Genomic DNA, 25922 nt, shown 5'->3' with positions numbered 1-25922 from the left:
CCTGCTGAATTTGAACCTTTGTGGTCGTAGGCCTCCTGATCTCTGCTGAGGTTCTAGCTTCTTCCCAGTGGCTGTTTTCTTTATGGGCCAGAGGCACATCACAACCAAAAATATTTGTACAGTAGAAATAGCCAATTCAGAGGTACATTTACTGTAGCATATAGCAGTGTTTGCAAATTTATTATGGTTAACTGTACAGGACTCTGACACACCATTGTGAAGGATGCTGTAGGAACACAGAAAGAGGCTTTTATTGAATTCCTGAGTTTGTCTCCTTTCCTCTAGCCCTGGAAATTCATTTTTAAATAAAGAAGATAAGTTCATTGGCTCGAAGTACAAGAAAGTTGTTTATAGGGAATACACCGACAGGACGTTCAGCACTCCCAAGGAAAGGGCAGAGGAGCAGCAGCATCTGGAAATTTTAGGTATGGTCATAATAAATTTACAGAAATGCAGACTTCATCTATCAGAATACCTTGATTTCTAGACTACAAGACAAACTAGAGAGTAAGCAGAACAATACTGGGCCTGCTTCTACTCACACCAGGATACCTCCATAGGACTTGAACGTAATTAGTCCTGATTTACATAGATGTAAGTGAGATTGGACCTGTGTTTGCAGTAGAAGAGGAAATCCCAATTTATGAACGCATGCATTATGTTTAGGGTATATACAGCACTATTTTCAAACTTGGCCTAAGATTGGACAGCTAAATCCATACGGATTTCAATGAGAGCTGCAGATGCTCAGCACCTTTGAAAATTAGGCTACCTACTTAGGTGAGTCACTTCAGACACAAGTTTGAAAATATTGGTCAGAGTAATACATCAGCTATGTCCATTAGTTGAAATTATCAGTTATTTTTAAGCTGCTGTCGTACACATTCAACTATCACATTACATTTTAATCGGTGCTTTTGGGTGCAGTTGTGGTGTGGGAGGGGGTATGTATGGAGCCAGAAATGAGGGGTTCAGGGTGCAGGAGGTGGATCCAGGCTAGGGCAGGAGCTAGGGGTGCGGGCTCTGGGGTGGGGTCAGGGATGAGGGATTTGGGGTCCAGGAGGGGGTTCTGGGCTGGGGCAGAACAGTTTGGAGTGTGAAAGGGGGTTCTGAGCTGAGGAGGGGGGTTGGGGCACAGGAGGAGGTGAGGGATGTGGGCTTCAGGCGGCGCTCACATCGGGCAGCTCCCCGCAAGTGGCAAAGTGTCCCTCGGCTCCTAGGCAGAGGCGCAGCCAGGCGGCTCAGTGCGCTACCTCCACCTGCAGATACCGCCCCCACAGCTCCCATTGGCTGTGGTTTCCGGCCAATGGGAGCTGGTGCTCAGGGCCGGGCACTGTACTGAGCCCGGGTGGCCATCCCTCCACCTGGGAGCCGAAGGACATGTCACCGCTTGCGGGGAGCCGCACGCAGCCAGGTAGGAAGCCTGCCAGCACTGCCAACTGGACTTTTAATGGCCCAGTCAGTACCAGGTGTTGAAAACCGGACCCCTGGTAACACTAACAGTAGGTCATACTGCAAGGTGAACTGTCAGGAGGGAGGTTACTAATGGACTTACAGAAGGATAGGTCTGAGGGCCAATCTTTTTAACATTTTCATTAATGATCTTGGCACAAAAAGACAGCATGTGCTAATAAAATTTGTAGATGACACAAAGTTGGGAGGTATTGCCAATATGGAGAAGGACTGGAATATCATATAAGAAGATTTGGATGACCTTGAAAACTGGAGTAATAGAAGTGGGATAAGATTTAAATAGTGCAAGGTCATGCACTTAGGGATGAACAACAAGAGTTTTTGCTATAAATTGGGGACTTAGTCAGAAGCAACAGAGGAGGAGCAATGGGATGTGGGTATACTGGTCCATCACAGGATGACTATGAGCTGCCAATGTGATGTGCCCGTGGAAGGCTAATTCAATCCTAGGCTGCCTTAGGCGAGGTGTTTCCAGTAGAGATAGGTAAGTGTTGTTACCACTGTACAAGGCATTGGTGAGACCTCACCTGGAATACTGCGTGCTATTCTAGTCTCTTATGTTTAAGAAAGATAAACTCAAACTAGAAAAGGTGCAGAGAAGTGCTACTAGGATGATCAGAGTAATGGAGAACATGCCTTACTAGAGGAAACTTAAGCTAAGCAAGCCAAGGGGTTATGTGATTTCTCTCTATAAAGACATCTGAGAGAAACACCAGGGAGGGAGAGGAGTTATTTAAATTAAGGGCCAGTGTTGGCACAAGAACAAGTGGATATAAACTGGCCATCAACAAGTTTAGGTTTGAAATGAGATGCAGGTTTCTAACCATTAGAGAAGTGAAGTTCTGGAACAGCCTTCTAAGGGGGTCAGTGGGTGCAAAAAGTCTTACTTGTTTCAAGACTGAGCTTGATAAGTTTTATGGAGGAGATAGTATAAGGTTCCCTACAATGGCATATACCATTTGTGTTTATTAGCAAATATCTCCAGTGGCTGGAGATGGGACACTAAATGGGGAGGGCTCCAAGTTACTACAGAGAATTCTTTTGGGGGTCCGAATGGTGGGTCTTGCCCACATGCTCAGGGCCTAAATGATCACCATACTTGGGGTCAGGAAGGAATTTCCCCCCAGGTTAGACTGGCGGAGACCCTGTGTTTTTTTGTCTTCCCCTGCAGCATGGGGTGCTGGTCACTTACTGGTTATAACTAATGTAAATGGTGGATTATCTGTAACTTGAAGGCTTTAAAATCAAGGTTTGAGGACTTCAGTGATTCAGCCAGAGGTTATGGGCCTATTGCAGGAGTGGATGGGACAGGTTCTGCGGCCTGTGATATGCAGGAGGTCAAACTAGATAATCAGGATGGTTCCTTCTGGCCTTAATCTGAGTCTAATTTACAATTATTATACACACGATTTGTGCTTATTGAATCTACTCTTTCCATAATGAATAATTCACCAGGTTTTGACTCAGTTTTCCTGGGCTAGGTATTAGAGTAGAGACCTCATGCCTACTTCTGCTGCATGTTCACACAACACAAGTGTTATACCAAGAGAATAAAAACCAGCAGGATCTTATTAAGAGGGATAAGGCAAACATGCCACATTTATTGTAAATATAATGGTAAAGCAAAAGATAAAAGTAAACAACGTTGTTTGACTACTTATTCCTTATACACACAATCATTCATTCAAGTTCTGTGTAGGTGTTATAGTTACCAGCCTAGAAGTTGCTCATGCCAAGTTACTGGCCAGGTATCTTGGTCATGAGGATGGAGCCGAGTCCGTGTCAGGTGCACCTGATGCTCCTGGAGGCTGGCAGCAGAACCAGAGACTCAAAATCCTCAGTCTTGAGAGTCCATTCTTATAGGAATTAATTCCTATGTTAGTCTATGGGACCTGTTTCATCCTGCTGTTGCTGACTCAATCAGCAGATGGCACATTCCTGGGCACATTCCTGGTGGCTCCACACTGTCCAAAGTTTGAGTTTCTCATCCTTCCAGGTGATGGGGTGGATCCCAGTTTACCCTCCAGGGGTTCTGGTGGTCCACTTTACACATTCTTTGGCCGATGGATACTCCCTTTCTTGGCTGACACCTCCCTAACCATTCATGTACATCAAGCATTCATCAACATACATTCCATATCTTAACCATATTTTAATTTACTGTCTCCACCACTTTCGGGGTGTGTGCTAATTCATTTGAGACTCCCGGCCCTTTAATCACAGAGGGTGGGGGTCTGTTCCTAGGAGCCTGTGAAAGTCACTTAATGGCTTATAGTGTTTGTTTACATTGTATCAATTACTTCAAGAACAAAGTCAATTAACTTGTTTGTAAGTTTTACATAGAGATAAAGTATCTTTCACAGGACAGATACAATCAATGGTTTCTACAGACAGTAGCTTACAAGTTTTAACAGAAGACCCAAGAGATTTTTGTACTTGGTGAAACTGTTGGATTTTAAAGTGTGGGGGACAAATTACTGGGAGGTCACTGTCACTTGGGGGAATCACTGTTAGTACCTTCTTTAATATCCCTACACAAGAAGCAGCCTTTTTACTGGTGTGACCATCTTTCGAGCTGGGAAAGATTTGACTTTCTTTTCAACCCAACAGGTCCATTGCTTCTCGCAAACGTTGGTGACAAAGTTACAATTGTTTTTAAGAATTTGGCCACGAGACCGTATTCTATACATGCCCACGGAGTGAAAACGGACAGTTCCACTGTTGCTGTAACTCAGCCAGGTAAACTGTATCACTTACTATATCATTGTGCTCACAGCAAACTTCAAGCTGGTTAATAAGGCTTAGGATGGGGGGGGGGGGAACCCATCTTCTGCTCAGCCACTGCAATTTTACTAAGCTGGTATTACTTTCATGAAAATACAATCAGTTATAATATTTTCATAGAACTATTGGTTAATTAGCATGTAATGCTCCTCATTTACAATTATTGCACTGCATCTTACGCTATGCTACACTTACAATGCAACAGTGGGACAACTGCAGTTGTGCTGCTATAGCACTTCAGTGCTGACACTCACTAGAGTGATGGAAGGGATTCTCCTGTTGCCATAGTACCAGGGGTAGGCAACCTATGGCATGTGTGCCAAAGGCAGCATGCGAGCTGATTTTCAGTGGCACTCACACTGCTCGGGTCCTGGCCACCGGTCCTGGGGGCTCTGCATTTTAATTTAATTTTAAATGAAGCTTCTTAAACATTTTAAAAACCTTATTTACTTTACATACAACAATAGTTTAGTTCAGGGGTCGGCAACCTTTCAGAAGTGGTGTGCCGAGTCTTCATTTATTCACTCTAATTTAAGGTTTCGCATGCCAGTAATACATTTTAACATTTTTAGAAGGTCTCTTCCTGTAAGGCTATAATATATTACTAGACTATTGTTTTATGTAACATAAATAAGGTTTTTAAAATGTTTAAGAAGCTTCATTTAAAATTAAATTAAAATGCAGAGCCCCCTGGACCGGTGGCCAGGACCTGGGCAGTGTGAGTGCCACTGAAAAACAGTTTGTGTGCCGCCTTCGGCACGCGTGCCATAGGTTGCCTACACCTGGTTTAGTTATATATATATATATATATATGTGTGTGTGTGTGTATGTATATATATATATATATATATATATATATATACACACATACATACACACACACACACACACACACATACGTGAAACCTTAAATTAGAGTGAATAAATGAAGACTCGGCACACCACTTCTGAAAGGTTGCCGACCCCTGCCATAGTTAATCCACCTCCCATGAAGCAGTAGCTAGGTCAACAGAAGACTTTTTCCGTCAAGCTAGTGCTATCCGGGGGTTAGGACAGCTTAACTATGTCACTAAGGAGTTTGGATTTTTCACAACCTGAGCCACGTAGCTGGGTCAACTTAACTTTTTAATCTAGACTTGGCCTTAGAAGTACAGTGCCAGATCCTGCAGTCACATTTCACAGTCCTTAAACAGGCAAGTCTCCCATTGAAGAAAATAGGAGATTTGGCCATGTAAGAACAGCATGATTTGGCCTATGCAATTTCTATGTTATTTCAAAAGTTATTCTGGGTTCTCTGTCTTCTTCATAGAATACAGAGTTACTTTGCTAAGAAGTGGCAGAATTGAATAGTGCCATCACATAAAGGGATTTGAGCAAGAGTTCAGGTATCCGCAGAAGGGAAATAACAATAAATGAGTCAGCCACAGCTGCACTCAAGAAGAGGAAGTTCACAGCAAAAATAAACTGTAAATTAAAATACCATCTGCTTCAGGACAACTTCTTAGATGATAACTTTTCCTGAAGGGCAATGAATTGTATCTTGCACTAGGTTGTTTGTTAAAATGTCCTGTGAAGCATGATTTGATTGTCAAGTGGAGGGTGAGGGAAAGGAGAACCCCATCAACTTGATCAATTTTTTAGACCTAAAATCCTTGACAACATCCTTTGAATCACTTGCCATCAGCTTCTTTGAATAAATAAAATTGTGGACAGGGTGAACAAAGTGAATACACCTTTAAAATACACTAATATCTACTTAATTCAGGTGAAACAAGAACATACGTCTGGAAAATCCCTGACCGATCTGGTTCTGGGAAAGGAGATCCCTCCTGTATTCCTTGGGCTTATTACTCAATTGTGGATAAAGTTAAGGTACATTTCTAATGACAGTTAAACAAAAATTCCTTTACAGTGAAAAGGAAAGGAGTTTGAACTCTTCCATTTTCTCTGATCAAACCAAAGCCCCTGCTACTACTGCTATTTAGACAGACTTGTTACTTTAAAGGGCATAATAATTCCATACTGAGTTACTGGTTTGTAATTTCACTGCATTCCTGCTATTATGTACTGGTTAGTCTAAACTAATATTTAAAGCAACCATCCTAAAAATCCTTGAAAGCGAAAGAGCTGATTCCATTAATTCTGATGAGAATTAATGGAGCAAATATGTAATTGGTCATTTGCATGGAAAACTGCCACAATGCTACATGCAAATTGAGCACAATAGTGCCAAAAAAAAAAAAAAAATCTGAAAGCAGAGGTTATTGCATATGTATTTAGTTGAAGTCACCCTTGAATGGAGACAAAGTACAAAAAAATATCTCTAATGAATTTTGGAAAGAGAGACAAGCAAGTTAAACCAGGATTAAAATTAAAGCTGTTTTGTAACATTAACTCGAGCAACAACTACAATATACGGAGAGAAGAAACAGTTGCTATTTATGCTGTATTGCACCTTGTGCTGCCCCAGGATTAAATGAATAACCCTCCTCTTTATCTGTGACATTTCCTTGTTCAATTGTCAATTACCAAATGCCAACAATAATGCATTCTCAGTCTCAGTAGTGATGTTGTTACTAATGAGTATTTCAGTCAGCTATTAAAGCTCATTCTACTTAGATAAGGCACCCATGAGAATTTTGTTTTTGTGTTTTCAGGATACCTACAGTGGATTAATAGGGACGCTTGTCGTCTGTCCCAAGCAGTATTTGCCCAAATTTCTGTTGCAAAAGAGAGTTGAATTTGCTCTTCTTTTTATGGTTTTTGATGAAAACGAGTCTTGGTACTTGGATGAAAATATCAAAACTTATTCTGCCAATCCAGACAAAGTAAACAAAGAAGACGAGGAATTTATCGAAAGCAATAAAATGCATGGTACATTTCCCAATTTCATTTCACTGTATCTTTGAAATCAGAAACAAATTTGACAGCCATAGAAGTCTTGTGATCTTTTGGTTCTGGGTGCATATGTGACTTTCCATGCTTTAATGGATGTCCAGTTATCGGCCCCAAGCCTTACTCAGACAGGCAAGAACCCTTATTCATCAGGACAGCACTTAAACATATGCTTAAGTTCCATTTAAATAAAAATGCTGAAATATAAAATATGGTTTTATCATATTCTAATTTTTTACCCATAAAAAGGTTATCCAGGTTGAAATCCTAATCCCTAAAATCAACCTAAATTGTTAAATTTAATCAAACAAGCATACATGTTGGGCCAAATGATAATATAAGGCCTAATCCTGAAAGGTACTGAGCATCTCCTGATAGCTTCGATTCTGTGTCCCACAGGAGTTGAAGATTCACAAGACCTCACAGTATCAGCTCCATGCTAGGGTAGAGCTCTCTCCTAGCCTCTTTTCCCACTGAGCAAATGTGGGATGTATCATATCATCAGATCCTATCCTCATAGGTTTCCTTATTTGATAGGGACAGTACATTCAGTCAGTGCCTTTATTTTTTTAAAGGGACATTCAAAGTAGTTCTGGTTGCCTACCACTAGCATTAAACTCTCAAATTCCTCTGCCATTAAAACCTAGATAACAATAAAACAAAATGTGTTTTGTATCCCCCTCTCCCCAGCCATTAATGGAAAACTGTTTGGAAACTTACATGGTCTTACAATGCATGTTGGAGATAAAGTAAACTGGTACCTGATGGGAATGGGGAATGAAGTAGACATGCATACAGCACATTTCCATGGCCATAGCTTTGATTATAAGGTAAAATTCATTTTATGTTCATTTCTTACTGTGTTCTCTCTTTTCATGAGGATTATGAGGGAATGAGATGTTACAATCTTAAACCACAGTCCTGCAAGTACAAGTTACAGTATTTATATATAAAAAATATTTGCTCAGACCAAAATACCTTTATATGAGGGAAAGCTAGATAATGTTTGATAATGGGATTTTAGTATAGGTACACGTCTTATGCTACTTCCATAATTTATCTCCAAGTTGCCACACTCACGATATGAAAATTGTGCTTCCCCCACCCCCTCACACAGTTGTCCAGTTACATTTTTTTGGTTAGAAATTTTGAAAGGAAGGTCTATGAATGTATGAATTAATGGATCTGTGAAGTGAGGCTGCTCTGGAGTTGACATATTGGAGAAAGAGCTCTGTGTAAGCTCAAAAGCTTGTCTCTCTCACCAACAGAAGTTGATCCAAGAAAAGATATCACCTCACCCACCTTGTCTCTCTAACATCTTGGGCCAAAACTTTGTCATCTTATTCCCATTAGAAGTCCTGTTAAGACCACTGAATAACTTCTGAGAGAGAGTGAGCACCTGTGTAAACCTCAGGAGAATGTAGCCCATTGTACAGCCATCTATAGATGCAGCACTGTGTATTTATCCATTACATAGGTGTAATTGCTATTGTTACTTTTCCCCTTGAAGCAAACTGGAGTTTACCGGGCCGATGTCTTTGACCTTTTCCCTGGCACATTTCAAACTGTGGAAATGTTTCCAAAGTACCCTGGCACCTGGTTACTGCACTGTCATGTGACTGACCATATCCATGGTGGCATGGAAGCTACCTACACAGTGCTCCCCAACGAAGGTAAGAATGTCTAACCTAGATCAATCAGAGGGACATGTTTAAGGATGCATTACTGAATATAGGGCATGTCCCGAGAGGTGCTGAGCAGCAGATTATCAGGCCCATGGGGAAGAAGAGAGATGAGAAGGCCTAAATGTATTACAAAGGACCAAATTCAGCCCTGGGTGAAACTCTGTGCTCTTGTAGGTGTAGCACAGAATTCACAACCAGAGAGAAGGTAGCTTTAAGCAACCCCTGCACTCCTGATTCTGGAGTGCTCTAGAAACCTGGGCCAGGGCAGCCCCCAGTGTAATGTAGACAGCCTAGGAGAGAAGGCGGCAGTTATCTAAGTAAGCTTTTTGGGACAATGATTGTCATTTTTATTTTGTGTTTGTACAGTGCCTAGTTCAATATGGACTCCTAGGCACTATCATACCAACAGTAAGTTACAGCAGCCCCCTTGGGTTGCCATATGGGTAACACTGCCCAGAATCTCCATAGTGCTTCATGCCACGGCCCTGCCCCAGCACAACCCCTACATTAAGACTTACACGGGCAGCCTTGGAACACAGCCTGCAGCTGTCGTTCTCACTTCCTGCATCCAGGGAGGAATTCCCTGATGCATCACAGGATTTTAAATCCTCTTTTTGCCTTTCTGACAGTCTTCTCAGGCATTAAAAGGCCCAGAGTAGGGGTGAGAATCTCATTCCATGTGTAAGCAGGGGCACCTAATGCTGATAAAAGGCTTGATATCACAAGCAGCTGAACACGTACAATTCCATTGACCACAAACTTATATTTCTATTTCTGGCCCTGTACCAGAAACCTTCAATCAATCTGTAGCTTATTTATTCCCAAGTGTGAGATACATTACTATAGTTCTAAGCCAAAAGAAAAGAAAAAAGTTACTATAAACAGGAAAGTCAAATATTTGGGTGGCGCACATAGAATTCATGAATTGTCTTATAAAATGTGCCATTTTAAAGGTATTTTCATGAGCACTGCTGATTAGTTTTAGGTGACTTGGGCACCTAAAGCCTATTGACTTTCAGTGAGATTTAGGCCCTTTTGAAAATGTTACCCTGGTTTCTAATGATCTCTAACAAAAATCCAAACTCTTAAATGAAGTTTTTACAATTAAGGTTTATCAAAATCTTCCTGCTAACTCTTATGGACATCAAAGGGAGATGAGGAGAGGTTACTACAGTAATACAAAACAAACAACAGGGCATGCATTATGATCTAAAAAGTGTAAAAATACACTTTAGATCATCATTTCAGTTACACTCGTGAATCTGGGCAAAGGCCCCATTCTTGCAATTACCAAGGTACGTGATCTTTACCTACATGCATGCATAATTACATTGAAGTCAATGGAACTGCTCACATGGAGAAGTGTTTAGAGAATTAGGACCATAGGCAGTCAAATTATACCAGATTCACACCAGTGAAAGTGAGAATAAAAACATTATCCCTTCAGTGTTCAGTCTTATTTAGGAGAAAGAATGCTGCAATAGCTAAGTAATGCCATTTCTATAGTATTACAGGCATTTTACATAAATATTTCCCCATAGCTGTTATGTAAAATTGAAAAGCCCCTATTAAAAAATTATTTTTTAAAAGTAGTAAGGTTTCATAAGGGAGTGTTAATCATATAGAAAAGGTTAGCCTGGGCCTGGAAGGTAAAGAATATAGAACTTTTAAAACAATTGTTTTACAAAAAGCCTGATTCCCCTTCCCACCCCCATCCTTCCCTCCCAGACATTCATTTTCTCTAGTTTTGGGGGGGGGAATCTGTAGGTACAGGATATGACAATGGGCAGAAGAACAGATCAAAGAAACAAGAAAAATCTCTTATGTTTGGGAGGGTATTTTAGTTAAGGAGAAGGCTGGCCATCAACATAATAAAAGGAAGGTAGTAGTGAAGTTTCCTATCCACCCTCCCCTCCCCAGATATATGAGAGTTGAGATTTGATCCTTCAGACAAAAATCTGTCTCACATGCGATTGCTCACAAAAGACAAAGGGTTTGCAGAATGGGCCCTCATTAAAAACAAGTTTTCTTATTTAAAACAAACACCATGAGTAGATATTTGAGGAATAATTAAATCTTATTTTGAAATAAAATGAGCACCATTTTTAAAAAAGCACTCCTAAAAACTTTCCTGTGCTAGAAAGGGATAAAAGATGTTGAGTTTATAGTAAACACCGCAATTAAAAATACCAGAAAGTAGGTAGTAAAACATCTTTAACCCTTGATTTATACTTAAAAGTAATAGATATTTAAATAAAAACACCGAGGAGGTCTTGTGGACCTTAGAGTTCTGCAGTTTCTCGCTGGAGTCTGTTTTTGAAGTTCTTTTGTTGAAGAATTTTTTTCTTCAGACTCCAACGAGAAACTGCAGAACTGGAATTAATTTGCAAACTGGACACCATCAAATTTGGCCTGAATAAAGACTGGGAGTGGATGGGTCACTAAAAAAAGTAATTTTCCCTCTGTTGATACTCACACCATCTTGTCAACGGTTGGATGTCGCCCATTGCCACCTTAATCGCATTGGCCTCGTTAGCACTACAAAAGTAATTTTCCCTCTGATATTCACCCGTTCTTGTCAACTGTTGAGAATAGGCCACTTCCACCTTAATTGAATTGGCAGTGTTAGCACTGACCCCCCACTTGGTAAGGCAACTCCCAGCTTTTCATGTGCTATAAAATATATATACTGCTGGCTGTATTTTTCACTCCATGCATCTGATGAAGTGGGTTTTAGCCCACAAAAGCTTATGCCCAAATACATTTGTTAGTCTCTAAGGTGCCACAAGGACTCCTCATTGTTTTTGCTTAGATAGACTAACATGGTTACCACTCAGAGATATTTAAATGTGTACATGATTTAGCTTGAATACCAGAAAATGCATCTAACTTTTGTAAATAAATCTTATTTAGAAAACAGAGTACAAGTATAGCTTATACCAAACCTGTACAGCAAGTAAAAGTTGATTTACACAATATACTGTGAGATATGTAAAATCTGTTTTACCCTACACACCTATGTAGTAAAATGGATTCCTCATAATGATACAGAGTTTGGGTTGTATGTTATGACTTGAGTCAATTTGAACTCCCAGCACTTTAAGGTGGGGTTTTGGATTTGGATCCTAACTTCTTCCAAAAATGGGTGCACTGAGATCAATCATTTTGTGTTAGGCTTTTTGCATTGATAAGAGGTGTTACAGAAACACTTTTCCCCTTTGCAGAGCAACAGTCTTTCTTCCAAAGGATGTTTGATTAGTTCACACATAAAATCACAACAGAATGAAGGAATTGACTCATCACGAGGATTCTCCAAAGTCTTTAATTGATCAAGCACTTCTTAAGAAAGGACATCTGGACCACTTCCTTTTCTCAACTTGGTTCATAAAAGGCTTCATTTGGCCCACCAAGAAGAACCCTGGTAACACATGGACCATAGTTTGGAACAGCTATGTGAATACATAGCCTATAAATTACTCTTTGCATAAATAAAAAACCCTCTTGTATAATTGACCACTGAACATTAAAGGAGGTTCCTGGTACAGCCATTTGCTGCTTCTGTTACTTCTGATAAGAGTGGCATTTGTCATTTACTCCGAATAACTGGCATATGTAAATAAGTACTTATCACAACTCCCAGCATATCTGTGTCATGGAGTGCTCTACTCACCACTGGGGCACCTCCTGCTGGGGATTAGTTCTGCCAGTCTGATGCCTCTTCCTTTGGGTGCTCACTCTGTCTCAGGATTTGATGGCTCCCTCTTTGTGGCTTGGCCCTTTGGCCAGGACACTGTAGTTTTCCCCTGGGGGAGGAGACATGGGTGTGTACCAAAGTCTCTCTGTACTGGCTGTCCCAGGCAATCTTTCACTGCCCAGCCTGTGCAACTTCCTAGTGGCTGGTAAGGGAACCCAGGCCCAGGCCCATCCTTTTCTTTGGGTTCCACCCCAGACACCCAACCAACAGCTAAGGTCTGCTCTGTCCCACACCTTGCTGCTGTTTCCCTAGACTGCTTCCTAAAATGCCCCTCGAGCTCTTTCCTCACTCTCCTCCAGGTATTCCCTTCCCTCTGGGCCAAACTCCCCTCTCTCCCTAGCCTCAGAGACTACAGCCCTCCTCCTTGCAGTCCCATTTTGCTTTCAGCTACCTTGCTTTATACAAGCCCTGTCTGTTCCTGTCCAGGTAAGCTTCATCCTTTCATTAGTCCTCATGTCTCCTGGCTCCTCCTCCAGGTGCAGGCTAGGCAGTTAATTGGCCAACCTAGCCACCTTAACCCCTTCAGGGCCTGGTGTGGGGTGAACCCCATCGCAGTGTGTGACTACAAATTAAAACATAAAATCTGTTTCACAGAGGTCTGTCCCAGCTGCTTTCACCAGAGTTCAAGAGTCACGGGTGTCTTAGGCATCACTGGAAATGAACTAATAAAGAAGCAGGTGAGGTGGGATCCACAAAAGTACTTAGGCACTTAACTCCCAGTTTTGGCTCCACTATGATCCACATAATGTCCATCCACCACTGAAGGTGCTCACTCAGCACCTAAGTTTTTCAAGGTAAAAGGTCCCTGGGTGGCTATCTTTCTGCCTCTGGGCATGAGCAGGCATGGGTGCCTATCTTTCTCCCTCTAGGCATCCATGTGCCTATCTCCTACTTAAGCCTCAGAGCTATCCACACACCCAGGGAAGAAAGGCATTCAGCTATTGAAATCACAGGCAGGACCCGATCTGTCAGGCATACTCAGAGGGCACCTATTGGATTGGGTTCCATTCAACAGTTACAACGACCCAGCTATGTGACTGGAAAAAACCCACACACCTGACTGATGTAGTTAAATTGACCTAACCCTCTGTGTAGACAGTGCTAGGTTGATGGAAGAATTCTTCTGTTGACTTAGATACCACCTCTCGGGAAGGTGGATTACCTACACCAACTGGAGAGCCCCTCTCATTGCTGCAGTGAGTGTCTGCAGTGAAGTGTTTCATGTAGATAAGCCTTAAGTTAAGTATTTGGAATCTGGAGGATACTTTCTAATGACCATTTGGGAGTCTAAGGGTATACCAGCACTTAAAACACTACAGTGGCGCAGCTGCAGCTACACCACTGTAGCACTTCAATGTAGAGACTCACTCACTCCAGTAACAGGAGAGGTTCTCCCGTTGCTGTAGTTGACCTAGCTACCACATCTTGGGGAGGTGGATTAACAGAAGAATTCTTCCATTGGCCTACCATTGTCTACACCAGGGATTAGGTCGCCATAGCTACATCTCTCAGGGGTGTGGAAAATTCACACTCCTGACAGCCGTATCTTTCACACCCCTGAGAGACGTAGCTATGTCAATGTAAGTTTTCAGTGTAGACCAGCCCTAAGCAATGTCAGTGCTTTTGTGAGACTGGTTACATGTGTTGTCAGTTGGCTTCCATGTGTGTGTTCTTTCAGTGTGCTGTCCAGCTCTGCACAGATAAGTGGTTCAGCAGACCTCGATAGTACTACCCAGTGTTGTTAAGTGCTGCAGGCTGGAATGTCGTTGCCTCGGTAACGCTGTTAAGGCTGCTCAGTACTTCTGGCCTTGGAGACAGTGCAACATGTTAATTCAGCAGACCTTGAGGTCACTCATAAAAAAAGACCACAGGCACAGTTTGGTGACGAAGGCACTCGGCCAAGTTTATTGTCAATGAAGAACGGTACTAGTGCCCAGGCTCCATGGTTACAGGTACACTAACACGTGTATGCCTATTACAATGGACTCAGCTCAATCAGCAGCAGGACTTTCAGCTGCCCCTTCAGCTGGACAAAGGATTTAGACAAAGTATCCTGACATTTATAGGCTGAGAAACAATTGGAACATAGTTTACATACCACCTTATTTATTTCATTACATCTATTTGTTACCTCCCCTTGTTCAGGATATCTTGCATAAAACATCCTTACTCATTATTTTGTCAAACCATCTTATCTTGTACTAGATTGGGATGTATCTGTACTAGCTGGAATATATTTATGTAAATATCGAGTTGCTAGTACACTAGCAACAACTTTGCCAAGTTCATGTACTTGACAGTGGACTTGTAAGTATCTGCTTTAATACATGGCCTGACCTTGGTTCACAGCCTCTGGGTTAGGCCTCAAATCTTGCCCCAAGCCCAGCGCTCTAGGCTCTCTCTACTACAATATGAAATCCAATTAGTCAGCTAATTAGATTCTCAGATGGTTGATCCTTATTGTGATAGTCTGACTGCAATTAGCTCACAGCTGTTTAGAATAGAGTTGTTAGTAACATTGTATAAAAGAACTCTTCTCTTACTATTGAAGAATATTGGAAAAACAGTTTAATACAATTAAAATGAAATACTCAACTTTAATTATCACTGTTCATACAATCATCCTGATAGTAGTTGTTGCAGTGGAAAGACCAAGGCATTTCCACTTAGAACGGGGGGAGGGGGGGGAGGAGAATGACCTTATAGTTGAGAGACCCCTTTTCAAAATACACGGTAAAAACAAAGACATCAGACAGCTAGTTTGGTGGTCCATCTAGAAAATAATGTAGCTGGAAAGAAGTGAACTAGAGGTGAAGATGCTTGTTGTCCATTAGAGACTGAATATAGTGATGAGAGAAGAGGAAACTAACAGCAGAAAACATCTGTGACGCCTTACCGAAACATCTGTCATCTACTTACACAAAGATAGTTATTTCTCTTGGGAACCACTTTCTACACACTTGATGAATAAGACTTGATCCAGCAAAGTCTTGTACATGTGCATAACTCTAAGCATGCAAGCAGTCCCCTTAACTTGTTCTTCCAACCTGAACTCAATTTAACTACTCAAGCATATGCATATCTATAAGCACATAAGTCTCTAGAAATTCCAGTTGGAAGAACAAGTCAATGAGACTGTGCACATGCTTAAAGAAACCCATGAGCTTACCTATTTTTGTGGATTGGGGCCTAACTAGCTGAAGACACAGGATCCAAGAGTGACAGCTTCCATTCCCTGCTTCACTTTTACATGAACACTACAGTGGGATAGAATTTTGTGCAACTTTAAGTAGTACAATATTCCTTCTGGCTATATTTTTCTCAATTAAGAATTTACATTCTCATTCAGGAAATGTCTGAACTTCATCAACTATTTGGCTGAACACCACAATATTCAGTTCCATAGGATAAACAGGGATTGTTTCGATTTGCCAGTATCAGTGACATTTTATCACTGGAAACACTTTTCTTTCATCTACAAAATTGATACTCTACCTCAAGTGGTGACTGTCATCGCATTATACCATATAATAAGGCCACAACCCAGAGGTGCCAGTTTTTACAATATACCCAGTAGTTTGCAAGTAAATGGACTCCCACAATACTTCATGTACAATTCCACCATTTAGTTTTGCCTATTTATTCCAGTGCTTTCAAGTCCACACTTTGCATTGTGTTTAAGTCACCAATTTCCTTTTGCTGCACTGAAGTAGATGTGGCAGGAAAAATGCTGCAGTCCCATCCTCTGGTAGAACATTAAGGAAATCCCTTAGCTCCAGTTCCATGGCAACAACTGATAAAGTTTCTGCACAGGGAAAGAATACTATGTTTAAAATCCTCTATATTAAGTGCAACATATTATAGATGTGATCTTTAACTTATTTTGCTGATTTAGTTGTCTAAATATTGTGATTACAGTAGATTTAAGAGAAAGACCCAAATAGCAGCAGATAAATTTGGCAACTGGGGAACAGTTTGAGAAGTGAAGGTAGCAATTCAGGGTTGTTTATGGATGAAGTATTGAGACACACCACTATAACGTCTATCTGAACTAATCACCTCCACATACAATACCAAATCCTAGGTAGGTCTCATCCAGCACCTTCAGTGCTGTATAAAATTGAAAGGAAGCATTAAAATAGAGCTATGCTGATGGTGTAACACAGCAGTTGGTACTTGAGAGCAACGTATGAGACAAAGCTATTTAATTATAGGCTCTCCTGAGCCAACTAATATCAATTACAATGAGATGATAATGGTCGGACAATGAGCATCTGACAACAGAAGTTTACCGCTTTTATGCTTCTGACAGTGAGTACTGCCATGCTCTTATGGCAACCCAATAGTGACACTCCTCTATTCACACATTGTGCAGGTGTTGTAAAGGTCTTGTCATGGAAAAACATGACTAATTTTATTCAGCATTCTGAATTGGCTATAAAAGAGTCAAACCACTAGTCTATTATTTATTTCCTCCATAACAATGAGTAAGGGGACCATGGCAGCTGCCATGGTTGGTCACTGCCCCTTCAGCCAAGTTTCCAGAGGAAGAGGGGAAAAAAGTTCCAGTCTCAGGAAGAGGAAAATCAAAAAGTCAGAGAGTCACTTCCTTTGGCTAAGGATCCAAATCCCCCAGAACAAATACTTGACTGCTTCCTTCTGTATAATCCCAGTGACCACAAGCAACACAACATGGCTTCCCTCAGCCAAGAGTCCAGCTATGAAGAGAGTCCTTATTGTCATTAGAATCACTGCACACAGTTCTCAATACAAGCCAGGCAGTTATTTCCCCAGGCATTCCTTTCACCTGGCTTGGCTACAGAAATGGGTAATTGCACATTACTTTCAACAGATAGTTCTGTGATGTCTTTACCCGTATTTATATCTGGAATAATCTTTGATTCCTGTCATGCATAATTAGTAGGGCTGTCAAATGATTTAAAAAATTAATCATGATTAATCACGTGATTAACAAAATTAATCGCAATTAATCGCACTGTTAAACAATAACAGAATACCATTTATTTAAATATTTTTGGGTGTTTTCTAGATTTTCACTTTCTACTTATTTTTTATTACAAATATTTGCACTGTAAAAAAACCAAAACAGTATTTTTCAATTCACCTAATACAAGTACTGTAGTGCAATCTCTTTATCATGAAAGTTGAACTTACCAATGTAGAATTATGTATAAAAAAATAACTGCATTAAAAAAAACAATGTAAAACTTTAGATTCTACGAATCTACTCAGTCCTACTTCTTATTCAGCCAATTGCTCAGACAAACAAGTTTGTTTACATTTGCAGGAGATAATGCTGCCTGCTTCTTGTTTACGTCACCTGAAAGTGAGAACAGGTGTTCTCATGGCATTGTTGTAGCTGGTGTCACAAGGTATTTACGTGCTAGATGCGCTTAAGATTCATATGACCCTTCATTCTTCAACCACCATTCCAGGGGACATGTGTCCATGCTGATGATGGGTTCTGCTCGATAACAATCCAAAGCAGTACGGACTAATGCATGTTCATTTTCATTATCTGAGTCAGATGCCACCAGCAGAAGGTTGATTTTCTTTTTTGGTGGTTTGGGTTCTGTAGTTTCTGCATTGGAATGTTGCTCTTTTAAGACTTCTGAAAGCATGCTCCACACCCCGTCACCCTCAGATTTTGGACGGCACTTCAGATTCCTAAACCTTGGGTTGAGTGCCATAGCTATCTTTAGAAATCTCACATTTGCGTTTTGTCAAATCTGCAGTGTGTTCTTAAAATGAACAACATGTCATCATCCGAGACTGCTATAACATGAAATATATGGCAGAACGCGGGTAAAACAGAGCAGGGGACATAAAATTCTCCCCCAAGGAATTCAGTCACAAATTTAATTAACGCATTTTTTTTTTAAAATGAGCATCATCAACATGGAAGTATGTCCTCTGGAATGGTGGCCGAAGCATGAAGGGGCACACGAATCTTTAGCACATCTGGCACATAAATACTTTGCAATGCCTGTTACAAAAGTGCCATGCAAATGCCTGTTCTCACTTTCTGATGCCATTTTAAATAAGAAGGCAGCAATATTATCTCCTGTAAATGTAAACAAACTTGTTTGTCTGAGCAGTTGGCTGAACAAGAAGTAGGACTGAGTGGACTTGTAGGCTCTGAAGTTTTACATTGTTCTGGTTTTGACTGCAGTTATGTAACAAAAAAAAAATCTACATTTGTAAGCTGCACTTTCATGACAAAGAGATTGCACTACAGTGCTTGTATGAGATAAATTGAAAAATACTATTTCTTTTGTTTATCATTTTTACAGTGCAAATATTTGTAATAAAAAATAATACACACTGATTTCAATTACAACACAGAATACAATATATATGAAAATGTAGAAAAACATCAAAAATATTTAATACATTTCAATTGGTATTCTATTGTTTAACAGTGTGATTAAAACTGCGATTAATCGTGATTAATTTCAATCAATTTTTTTAGTTAATCGCGTGAGTTAACTGCGATTAATCGACAGCCCTAATAATTAATTAAAAAAATAAGGATGTATGCAACAATTTTGGATGTGTGTAAATGCTTACTGCACATTTCACAGTATTACTCTGCTGGTCTCTGCTGAGTTACATTATGTGTAGAGAAAGACCTTCCTCCCCAAACTGAATGATGGTAAAATGCCATGTCACAGCAGTTTCTAGAGGAAACAGCTTTCAAATACTTTAGATGCAGTACAAAGGCTTTCACATATGGCATTCCGTTGTAAATCAAGTTCTTTACCTTTCAGCGATGAGATGAGAATGGAGTAGTCATCTCCAACATATCTGGTTCGTTTACAAAGTTCAGGAAGCAGTTTGTTCCACCATAGAGCCTAAGTCATCCAAAAATAAACCCACAGAAGAAAAATAAGTTAGTGGTGACTATGAATAGTAGGTTGTGAACACAAATTTTTAATAAGTACTTTGAACTAACATCAAAGATGGTACAAAAAAAAAAAAAAGGGGGGGGTGTAAGTTGAGATGGGCCTAGTAATTAATTAGTCTGCACAGTGCTTTGAAATGCAATGTTTTCAGACTTCAGTGTGATCCTTTTTAACTCAGCAAATTAGAGTGATGATAGCACCCCCTAGTGCCACTGAAGATAAGGCTGTGCCTGTTTCTGACAGGCTGTGCATGTGGTTCAGACAGACTACAAACCCACATACTTAGTGCAGGGGGGGGGGGGGGAAGTTAATGCATTATTATGGTTATGGATTTAACAAATAAGTTAAGTCTCTCATTATAGCCCAGTGCAGTGTGGGTAAAAAAGTGTTCTATGAGAACTTTATGCTCTTATGTTTCTTGATATACCCCTTCCACCTCCAATAATCTTAATGTTGCGTGAATACACCATTTAAATTTTAATAATGCAAAAAGCTATTAATTTTGTGTTTATAAAGACTGAGGGGAGGAAAGAAAACACTATCCATCTCTCTTCAAACTCTGTGTGGTCTCTTTCTCTTCTCCCATTAGTCTTTGCCTGCAGTATTGCAAGGCTACAGTTACCCCAGATATTGGTTTTCTCTGTTCCACTTCTTGATCAAGGGCCAAAGGGAGCACACACAAGCCCCAACTGTACTGACTGGGGTTCCAGCATTTCCACTTACTGGAGTGTCTCCCCCTTTGCTGATATATTCAGCAGAAGTTATGTCCACTATTAACTGAACATTTTTCAGAGTGAAGGGAGGCAAATAGCAGACTCCCCCAAGGATCTGTACTGGGACAAGTGCTGTTCAACATATTCATAAATGATCTAGAAAAGGGGGTAAACAGCAAAGTGGCAAAGTTTGCAGATGATACAAAATTACTCAAGATAGTGAAGTTCAAAAGCTGTCTGTGAAGAGTCACAAAGGGATCTCACAAAACTGGGGTCTGGGCAACAAAATGGCAGATGAAATTCAGTGTTGATAAGTACAAGGTAATGCACATTGGAAAATGTAACCCACTATACGTACAAAATGATGGTCTCAATTAGCTGTTATAACTCAAGAAAGATCTTGGAGTCATTGTGGATAGTTCTCTGAAAACATCTGTTCATTGTGCAGTGGTAGTTAAAGCTAACAGAATGTTAGGAAGCATTAGGAAAGGGACAGATAATAAGACAGAAAATTTCAATGCCACTATATAAATCCATGCTACGCCCACACCTTGAATACTGCTTGCAGTTCTGGTTATCCCATCTCAAAAAAAGGATATATTAGAATTGGGAAAAGTACCAAGAGGGGCAACAAAAATGACTAGGAGTACAGAACAACTTCCATATGAGGAGATATTAAAAAGACGGGGATGGCTTAGCTTAGAAAAGACAACTAAGGAGGGATATGATAGAGGTCTATAAAATCATGAATGGTGTAGAGAAAGTGAATAAGGAAGTATTTACCCTTTCACATAAGACAAGAACCATGGGTCACCCAATGAAATTAATAGGCAGCAGGTTTCATACAAACATAAGGAAGTACTTCCTCATACAACACAGTCAATCTGTGGAACTCATTGACAGGGGATGTTATGAAGGCCAAAAAATATAACTGGGTTGAAAAAAGAATAGACAAGCTAAAGGAGGATAGGCACATCAATGGCTGTTAGCCAAGATGGTCAAGGATACAACCCTATGTTCTGGGTGTCCCCAAACCTCTGTGCTAGAACCTGGGACTGGACAACAGAGGCTGGATCACTCGATAATTGCCCTCTTCTGTTCTCTCTGAAGCATCTGGCACCAGCCACTGTTCGAAGACAGTATACTGGGCTAGATGGACCATTGGTCTTACCCAGTATGGTTATTCTTATGTTAGCAGTTAATTGGCAAGGAGTGGGGGAAAAACCATAGCAGCACTGCTGGAGCCTTGACCAGAATTGGAGAGATCAAGTTCTTCCTCAAATATTATAGGCCCCGGGGGGAGGAACCATGAATAGACTCAAGTTCCTGCTCATCAGTGGTGCAGTATCAGGCAATGAAAATACAGTTCGGATATTATTAGGGAGCAGGGAACATATTTAATCATGGCATTTTGAGACATAAATAATGATTTTTTTTCTTTTTATTGTGGCAAGTTTCACATGAAAAAGTTCAGCTACTTCTGAGTTACTTGTAAGCCAAAAAATACTCAGCTTTCTCTGTTTACAGCATATCAGTGTATTATTCCCCTCTCTGCTTGCAAGTAACTCAGCCATCTGAACATTTTTTCCACAACCTTAATATAAAATAAAATAAAATAAAATAAAATAAAATATCACACCTTCAGGATGAAACTAATCTGGAAAACCTCAGCCCAAAGAGTTTTTCAGAAAGAGAGTCTATACTAAAATGCCATATATAATCCATATTTCTAAGTATAAGTAACTTTGGCCTGGTCTACACTACGACTTTAATTCGGATTTAGCAGCGTTAATTCGAATGAACCCTTCACCCGTCCACACAACGGAGCCATTTAGTTCGAAATAAAGGGCGCTTAAAATCGATTTCTGTACTCCACCCCGACGAGCGGAGTAGCGCCAAAATCGATGTTGTCAGTTCGAATTAGGGGTAGTGTGGCCGCAATTCGATGGTATTGGCCTCCGGGAGCTATCCCACAGTGCACCATTGTGACCGCTCTGGACAGCAATCTGACCTCGGATGCAGTGGCCAGGTAGACAGGAAAAGCCCCGCGAACATTTGAATTTCATTTCCTGTTTGCCCAGAGTGGAGAGCACAGGTGACCGCAGATAGCTCATCAGCACAGGTAACCATGCAGGCCGATAATCGAAAAAGAGCACCAGCATGGACCGTACGGGAGGTACTGGATCTGATCGCTATATGGGGAGAGGATTCAGTGCTAGCAGAACTTCGTTCAAAGAGACGAAATGCCAAACCTTTTGAAAAAATCTCCAAGGGCATGATGGAGAGAGGCCACAATAGGGACTCAGATCAGTGCCGCGTGAAAGTCAAGGAGCTCAGACAAGCCTATCAAAAAACAAAGGAGGCAAACGGTCGCTCTGGGTCAGAGCCGCGGACATGCCGCTTCTACGCCGAGCTGCATGCAATTCTAGGGGGGGCCGCCACCACTACCCCACCTCTGACCGTGGATTCCGAGGCGGGGATAATCTCAGCTACACCTGAGGATTCTGCGGAGGGGGAAGAGGAGGAGGAGGACGAGCTTGCGGAGAGCACCCAGCACTCCGTTCTCCCCAACAGCCAGAATCTTTTTCTCAGCCTGACTGAAGTACCCTCCCAACCCTCCCAAGCCAGTATCCAAGACCACGACCCCATGGAAGGGACTTCAGGTGAGTTTACCTTTTAAAATATAAAACTTGTTTTAAAAGCAAGGGTTTTTAATGATTACTTTGCCCTGAGGACTTGGGATGCATTCGCAGCCAGTACAGCTACTGGAAAAGTCTGTTAACGTGTCTGGGGATGGAGCGGAAATCCTCCAGGGACATCTCCATGAAGCTCTCCTGGAGGTACTCCAAAAGCCTTGCCACAAGGTTTCTGGGCAGTGCAGCCTTATTCCGTCCTCCATGGTAGGACACTTGACCACGCCATGATTGCAGCAAGTAATCTGGTATCATTGCCTGACAAAGCCTGGCAGCGTATGGTCCCGGTGTTTGCTGGCATTCAAGCAACATCCGTTCTTTATCTCGCTGTGTAATCCTCAGGAGAGTGATATCGCTCATGGTAACCTGGTTGAAATACGGGAATTTAATTAAGGGGACAGAGGTGGCCGTTCCTACTGGGCTGTTTGCCTGTGGCTGAAAAGAAATCCTTCCCTGCAGTTAGGCGAGCGCGCGGGGGGGGGGGGGGGGGGATTGGCCCGGAGCTTTTCGCGTTTGGCTAGCAGGGATCTTCCCTGATACCAGCCATGCGATGGGGGGAGGGATAAAGCGATCATCCAGAGAATTGGATGGTGGGGGGGTTAGTTTGTTTTCTGCTGCTGAAGGTTTACAGGAAAACCGCAGCACTCAACGGGCTTTGCTTGGTATGTGGCAAAGGAGGGCACAGAAGCCGAAAGACAATGGCTTACCATGGCTGCATGCAAGCCGAATTCTGTTGCCCGGACCTGAGTCTGTGATCTCTAGCAGCAAAGCCACAGGCACTCAATATTAAGAGGCAAAATGCGACCTTGCACAGAAATCACATGTGCAATGTAATGTGAATAGTGTTGGTCACCGTGAAAGAGTATAAGCATTGTTCTGCAAAATGTATCTTTTTAAAAAATTCTCTCCTTTTTTCCCTCCCTCCAGCAGCTGCAAATTCTTCAAGCCTCCCTCCTCCATCCCGAAGGCTATCACAGATAAAGCGTCGGAAAAAGAAGACGCGTGACGACATGTTTGCAGAAATCATGGAATCCACCCGCAGTGACAGAGCTCATCTGAATGAGTGGAAGGACACGATTTCAAAGTATAGGAAAGAAGCCAGTGAACGTGAGGACAGGAGGGACCAACGTGAGGACAGGAGGGACAAACGTGAGGACAGGAGGGACAAACGTGAGGACAGGAGGGACGGTCGAGATGAGAGGTGGCGGCAGGAAGATCAGAGGAGGCAGGATGCAACGCTGGGGCTGCTGCGTGAGCAAACAGACATGCTCCGGCGTCTGGTGGAGCTTCAGGAATGGCAGCAGGATAACAGAGTGCCGCTACAGCCCCTGTATAACCCCCCTCCCCATGTTCCATAGCCTCCTCACCCAGACGTGTAAGAACGTGGGGGGGGGAGGCGCCGTACACCTTCCCATTCCACCCCAGTGGACAGCCCAAGCAAAAGGCTGTCATTTTTTTAACCATTTTTAATGGCCTTTTCCTTCCCTCCTCCCAAACCCCACCCGGGTTCCCTCCCTCTTTTTATAATCTATGAATAAAGAATAAATGATTTTTAAATGATAGTGACTTTATTTGGTTTGAAAGCAAGCTGGGGGAAGGGGGAGGGTGGGTTCCTTACCGAGAATGAGTCAATAAAGGGGGCGGGTTTTCATGAAGGAGAAACAAACAGAAATTTCACACTGTAGCTTGGCCAGTCATGAAACTGGTTTTCAAAGCTTCTCTGATGCACACTGCTTCCTGGTGTGCTCTTCTAATCGCCCTGGTGTCTGGCTGCGCGTAATAAGCAGCCAGGCGATTTGCCTCAGCCTCCCACCCTGCCATAAAGGTCTCCCCCTTACTTTCACAGAGATTGTGGAGCACACAGCAAGCAGAAATAACAATGGGGAGATTTCTTTGGCTGAGGTCAGAGCGAGTCAGTAGCGATCGCCAGCGACCTTTTAAATAGCCAAATGCACATTCTACCACCATTCTGCACTTGCTCAGCCTGTAGTTGAACAGCTCCTGACTCCTGTCCAGGCTGCCTGTGTATGGCTTCATGAGCCATGGCATTAAGGGGTAGGCTGGGTCCCCAAGAATAACTATTGGCATTTCAACATCCCCAACTGTTATTTTCTGGTCCGGGAAGTAAGTCCCTTGCTGCAGCCCTTTAAACAGAATAGTGTTCCTGAAGACGCGAGCATCATGAACCCTTCCCGGCCAGCCCGCGTTGATGTTGGTGAAACGTCCCTTGTGATCCACAAGTGCTTGCAGCACCATTGAAAAGTACCCCTTGCGGTTTATGTACTGGCTACCCTGGTGCTCCGGTGCCAAGATAGGGATATGGGTTTCATCTATCGCCCCACCACAGTTAGGGAATCCCATTGCAGCAAAGCCATCCACTATGACCTGCACATTTCCCAGAGTCACTACCTTTCGTAGCAGCACCTCAATGATTGCTTTGGCTACTTGCATCACAGCAGCCCCCACAGTAGATTTGCCACTCCAAATTGATTCCCGACTGACCGGTAGCTGTCTGGCGTTGCAAGCTTCCACAGGGCTATCGCCACTCGCTTCTCAACTGTGAGGGCTGCTCTCATCTTGGTATTCTGGCGTTTCAGGGCAGGGGACAGCAAGTCACAAAGTTCCATGAAAGCGCCCTTACGCATGCGAAAGTTCCGCAGCCACTGGGAATCATCCCACACCTGCAACACTATGCGGTCCCACCAGTCTGTGCTTGTTTCCCTTGCCCAGAATCAGCGTTCCATGGATAGAACCTGCCCCATTAACAACATGATCTCCAAAGCACCGGGGCCCGCGGTTTGAGAGAATTCTGTGTCCGTGTCCATGTCCATGTCCTCATCACGCTTGTCGCTGCGCTCGCGCCGCCACCGCCTCCTCGCCTCGTTTTTCTGGTCCTGGCTCAGCATAAACTCCACGAGAACGCGCGAGGTGTTTACAATGTTCATGACTGCTGTCTGGAGCTGAGCGGGCCATGCTTGCCGTGGTATGGAGTCTGCAGT

The 25922-nt window shown here is 42.2% G+C and overlaps 2 protein-coding genes across 3 annotated transcripts in view; one reads left to right on the top strand and one right to left on the bottom strand.

Annotated features, from left to right (window-relative positions):
• CP (ceruloplasmin) overlaps positions 1-12385 on the top strand; it is a 36484-nt gene extending 24099 nt beyond the window's left edge. Inside the window, exons 13-19 of the mRNA XM_024208569.1 lie at positions 286-425; positions 4084-4212; positions 6023-6129; positions 6915-7131; positions 7843-7982; positions 8663-8825; positions 12062-12385. Of these exons, the coding sequence (XP_024064337.1) occupies positions 286-425; positions 4084-4212; positions 6023-6129; positions 6915-7131; positions 7843-7982; positions 8663-8825; positions 12062-12096 (931 nt within the window). The 3' untranslated portion in view covers positions 12097-12385. The remainder of the gene's footprint in view (positions 1-285; positions 426-4083; positions 4213-6022; positions 6130-6914; positions 7132-7842; positions 7983-8662; positions 8826-12061) is intronic.
• Positions 12386-15273: 2888 nt separating this feature from the next.
• HPS3 (HPS3 biogenesis of lysosomal organelles complex 2 subunit 1) overlaps positions 15274-25922 on the bottom strand; it is a 38199-nt gene continuing 27550 nt past the window's right edge. For both annotated transcript variants that reach the window (XM_024208554.2, XM_024208562.2), the window contains 2 exons: positions 19376-19466; positions 15274-16396 (listed from right to left, as the gene is read on the bottom strand). In XM_024208554.2, the coding sequence (XP_024064322.1) occupies positions 16269-16396; positions 19376-19466 (219 nt within the window). In that variant the 3' untranslated portion in view covers positions 15274-16268. The remainder of the gene's footprint in view (positions 16397-19375; positions 19467-25922) is intronic.

This window comes from Terrapene carolina, unplaced genomic scaffold, assembly GCF_002925995.2.
Source record: "Terrapene carolina triunguis isolate 2854851 unplaced genomic scaffold, T_m_triunguis-2.0 Scaffold88, whole genome shotgun sequence".
Classification (NCBI taxonomy): Eukaryota; Metazoa; Chordata; order Testudines; family Emydidae; genus Terrapene; species Terrapene triunguis.
This window is presented reverse-complemented; position numbering and strand designations above follow the sequence as displayed.